At 37.5% G+C, this 5,325-nt stretch overlaps 1 protein-coding gene across 1 annotated transcript; it reads left to right on the forward strand.

The window, feature by feature from the left end:
- Positions 1-1,029: 1,029 nt before the first annotated feature.
- LOC141613104 (uncharacterized) lies at positions 1,030-1,961 on the forward strand. The gene is made up of 2 exons (XM_074431840.1): positions 1,030-1,768; positions 1,819-1,961. Exons 1-2 carry the CDS (start codon positions 1,030-1,032, stop codon positions 1,959-1,961), a joined length of 882 nt encoding a protein of 293 aa, XP_074287941.1.
- The last annotated feature ends 3,364 nt before the right edge of the window (positions 1,962-5,325 follow it).

A 5,325-nucleotide genomic window follows, 5' to 3' on the forward strand; every position in this document is an offset into this window, starting at 1 on the left:
TTAAATAAATTCATAATTATGATTTTTTCATTAAAATAAAATAAAATTGATATAGTATAAGTTGCTAAATTTTTCAGTAATGCAATAATTATTACTGTAGAGAATAACTTGACACATGCTTATTATTAGCTTCGTGACAAAAAAACATTAATTAAAAAAAATTCACAACTTAAATAATTCTTTTTTTATTAGTTTTCTATTTCATTTTTGTGTTTCATATCAAAATACAATTGAGTGAACTGATAAATATTAATGAGGTGCAAATTTAAAAAGTATATAAATCCTCCTATATACTAAGATAATACAATTTATCTAAAATTTTCCCTACAAAGTGCTAAAACTTATCTATGGAAACAAACTAGATTTTCATTTATTAAACTAATTTTTCATTTAAAATAATCTATACATAAAAACTGTATCTCCTATTATTAACTTTGTGACGAAAAAAGATTCTTTTGTTCACTTCTTGATGGCACACTCGAAAAAAGGCGTCCCTATGAAGGGAAAAATTTCCGAAGCAGCTGCCAAATGGTCCATTACTCGAAAGACGGTATGGTTATGGTGGAGTAGAGCAAAGGAGAAGATGGATGCACAATTACCAGTCCACTTACCATCTCTTCGTATGGGCAACTCAAATGCACCAAAAAGTGCATATCGACATAGAGGCAATAAAGCGTATGCCTTTCAAGAACCGTTCATCAATGCGCAAAATAGCAAAAAAAACTTGTTGTCGGATATGGTACGATTCAACGTTGGGTTGAGAGGGGTGAATTAAAAAGGCACAGTAATCCAGTTCACCCTTCTTTAACGGAATCCAACAAATTACAAAGGCTTTTGTTTTCACTATCGTCAATTTATGTGGACACTTTACTAAATGAAATAAAGTTCAAAGACATGTCATGTCAAATTCATATTGACGAAAAGTGGTTTTATCTCACAACGACAACGGATTGCTACTACATTGTCCCGGGTGAAGACTTACCATATCGTTCATGTCAATCGAAAAGATACATAACCAAGGTTATGTTTATGTGTGCTGTGGCCAGGCCTCTGTATGGGAAAGAGGGTGAGTTACTTTTTGATGGCAAAATAGGAGTTTTGCCCTTCATAGAACATGTTCCATCAGCAAGGAGAAGCAAGAATAGAGAGGCATGCACAATAGTGACTAAGGCAGTTGATTCAATTACGAAACAAGTCACAAAAGATTGCATTATCAACCAGATTATTCCAGCAATCAAGTCGAAACGGCCAGCAAATGCAAGTAAGAACATATTTATCCAACAAGATAATGCAAGACCTCATATTTCTGACCTTGATCCAGATTTTAAGGCTGCTGTCAGCTCAGATGGATTTAACATTCACATTGTTTTTCAACCACCTAATAGTCCAGATTTAAACATTAATGATTTAGGGTTTTTTAGGTCTTTACAAACACTTCAAAATAATGAAGTTGCCTCAACAGTTGATGAACTAGTTGGTAATGTACTTACAGCTTTTATAGATCATGACCATATGAAGTTGAACTTCAATTATCTAATTTTACAGTCAGTTATGGTGGAAATAATAAAATCTAGAGGACACAATGACTTCAAGATTCCTCATATGAACAAGGAGTCATTACTTAGACGTGGAATCCTCCCAACAAACCTAAGTGTTGATGTTGCTTTAGTGAGGGATTGTTTGGATTTTTTGGATGAAAAAAGGGGAGGGAAGTGCATTGAATTACCTAAGAGAGGCAATTCAACATTTACTTCCAGTCCAACCAGAGGTTACAAGGTGAAGAAAATGCTACAACTGAAGTAGAAAATACAAATGCAGATGAAGTTGTTGTTACAGATGAGGTAACAAATGCAGATGAGGTAACAAATGCAGATGAAATGGTTGTTATAGGTGCACTTGCAAATGTAGGTGAAGTGGCTGTTACAAATGCAGATATTCCATGGGATGTCTATGCAACATAAAAGATCAGAGGCATTGAGGCATCCAAAACTTTTTTTTGGTGGATGTTTAAGTAGGAAACATCATCATAACAATTAACAATTGTTCTGCATGTTTACTACCTAAACATCATAATGTAATGAGATGTGAATGTTTAATTTTGCAACATAAAAGGAAATGTAATCATGTGTAATGAAATGTACCAAATGTCAGTACTTAATGACATGAACTATTTTCACTTTCTTAATTAATGCTCAAATGTCTACTTGGTGGTTGAAAATACTCATACTCATACTCATAGACCAATTCATCACTGTTGGCAGCAACACTTAAGCTCTCAGGGAGATACCCCTCATCATTGAGCTTAAAAATGCTCAATCAATGCCTCCTAATCCAATCTTAGATTGGGGTGGCATTAAGAAAACATTTAGGCAAGGGGTAAGACACGAGTGAATGAAAGAAAAACCCTGAAAACACCCTCACATACAGCATCATTGGGTAACAACACAGACAACAACATCTACCAACAAAGCTCACAGGGAGATTATCCTCTCATCATTGAGCTTAGCAACGTTTACACTTCATGCCTCCTTGGCCAATTTAAGATTGGGGTGGCATGAAGTTCTGATTTCAAGCATCCAAAACTTACCTTTGGGTGGCATGAAATGGTTCTTGATCATGCCTCCTAAACCAATCTAAGTTGTGGTTCCATCAAACCTACATTTTCTTATGGGATATAACAGTATAATGAGCAACAATTACCCATCATCATCGGGTGACACTACAGCAGACACTAATAAAAATGTTACAGAAATGTAACAAAAGCAAGAATACACCAGCAGGAGAATTTACGGGGCATAGTTAAAAAAAATGATGAATTTTCAACATAAGAACAAAATCAGATTGATTTACGGAGCCATAGTTCAAAAAAACCAACAGAATTTACAACACGTCAATATAACTAGAGTCTCAAAAAAACAGAAATATCACCAGCAGGACACAACTGCATGAAAACGATTTAATAACAGCAGGAAAACCAATAGAATTGACCAAAAAACAGGAAAACCAACATGAAAACAATTGAATTGACCAAAAAAAACAATTGAATTGACCAACATGAAAACAATTGAATTGACCAAAAAACAGAATTGACCAAAAAACATGAATACAACAAGAAAACCAACAGAAAGCGTTAATTTATTAAAAAACCGTCATGAATATAACTACAGCAATATCACCAGCATATCCCTTACTGTAAACCGCAATCAAACAATTCAATAAAATCAGGAAAACACAACATGCAATTGAATTTAAAGCATCAATTTTTCAACCCCAACATACAATTCAATATCACAACAACAAATCACAACACAGTTGAAAGGTTAAGTTAAGTAATTTAACCTGCGTTATCTTCATGGAGTCTGCGCTTATCAAGGAAATGTCTTATAAAAAATCTCCTCTGTATCCGGATCGTTCAACGAACAACCACCAGAAGTTGTTGATGAATCTGGCAAAACCTCAAACCCAGGAGTTGTTGGTATCTCTTCTTCTTCAGTTTCCCTAACTTCAGCCCCCATATCAAGGGGGTCTAAAGTGTCAATTACCAAATTAGGCGGAGGAGTAGATGGAAGACGATTAACATCAATACGATCGCAATAATCGCAACAATACAATCAAACGTTGAAGTGGGTGATTGAGCAGCGTACGTGTAACACCCCCATAATCCAAGTGCCTTACCAGGACCACTTAGGTATAAGGACGTCACCATCTCGGTTTTCCGAGGCAATGATAATCATAAGACAATAACGAAACATACTTAAAAGTAAATAAAGTTTAACGTGATTACATGCCAATACCAAAACTGTTAAAAAGAAATACAAGTTCTCAACAATGTCTACTGTCAAAATACTATCAAGAGTCAGACACAGCGGAAGACTTCTAAACTGCAACGTGGTGACTCATCCCCGCTATCCCATACGCGTCGTCTCATACCTGCTCAACAACTGCTCACCACCCCCGAATGGATCACCACAGTTTTTAAAACATTTAAACGGGGTCAGTACTAATCACACAATACAATCACAAAAAGACAAGAATCAAAACAACTCAATCGTCACATCAACCCGAACTCCATCACCAACTCCTCATTACTGACTACACACTAAAGTGTGTAGCCCTGCCAGAGTACCCATCGCAACATGTTACTCCTTGCCGCCAGTGGGGGACCGCAGCCGTTCCCACCTAAGCCCCACTCATTTCCATCGAGCGATAAACCCAAATCTATTAATGTGCACATCCCTTCTGTGGCGGGTTCCACAGAAGACGAATAATGGGCGTGAAGCCACTCCCGCAAGTGACTCCATTCAGCCAGGGACGCACCCCGAAGAACACAGACAGATACAATAAACCATAACTACTATCAACAATCAAAACCAACAACCGTCACAATACTCGTATGATAATATTCAACAATCACAAAGCACAACAACCAAGTGGTGTTAGTCCAGTGGTAACTGGGTTAAACCTTGAAACTTGCAGAAATGCAGGAGTTGAGAGGTCCCAGGTTCGACTACCAGCTGGGGCGATGATCACTTGGCCACTGCAGCCCCCGAAGGGGGTGGCTTACATGGTCCATGTGGTGGTGCGGGAATGCATGGGCCCGGGGGGGGGGGGGGGGCTCAACACCCTCGTCATCAAAAAAAAAAAAAAATCACAAAGCACACAACCAACACATCATGTGACTAATACTAAGTAGGAAAACCCTACCTGGAATGCAAACACAAGCAGACGATCTTAGCAGCTATCTCAAAACTTTTCCTCTACGAATCCGCCTCCTATCACATAATCACATAATTACTAACAACACAACTAATCACAAAAGCCCCCAATCCCATAAATTAGGGTTTAAACAAAGTCAATCAAATGCTATAAAATTGGTATGTAGATCTTACCCTTGACGCAATGATCACTACGATGCAAAGAATAATGAAACCCGACCCCTCAAGCTCCGGGATTTGCCAATAACGCGGGTGAAGAGAACAACGTAGTTTTAAATCTCCTTTGAGTGAATTAGGTTTATAAAAAGTGTTTAGGGAAGAAGACGATATAAAATATATATTAATCCGCGTCATTAACAAAACCCGTCAAAATATTACCCGTTAACCGACTTACTCGATCGAATACCAAGGCCACTCGATCGAGTACCCTACAGACAGAACACTATTTCGTAAATCAAAACATGCTTACTCGACAAAGTAAGCCCCACTCGATAGAGTACCCAGAGACTCATAAAACCGTAGTATTACAGTATTCCCTCCTTAAAAAGAACTTCGTCCCCGAAGTTCAACCCACACATAAAAACAAACATACTAAGCTGTTCTTTAAAAC

The sequence above is a fragment of the Silene latifolia genome, chromosome 11 (genome assembly GCF_048544455.1).
Source record: "Silene latifolia isolate original U9 population chromosome 11, ASM4854445v1, whole genome shotgun sequence".
In the NCBI taxonomy this organism is placed as follows: Eukaryota; Viridiplantae; Streptophyta; class Magnoliopsida; order Caryophyllales; family Caryophyllaceae; genus Silene; species Silene latifolia.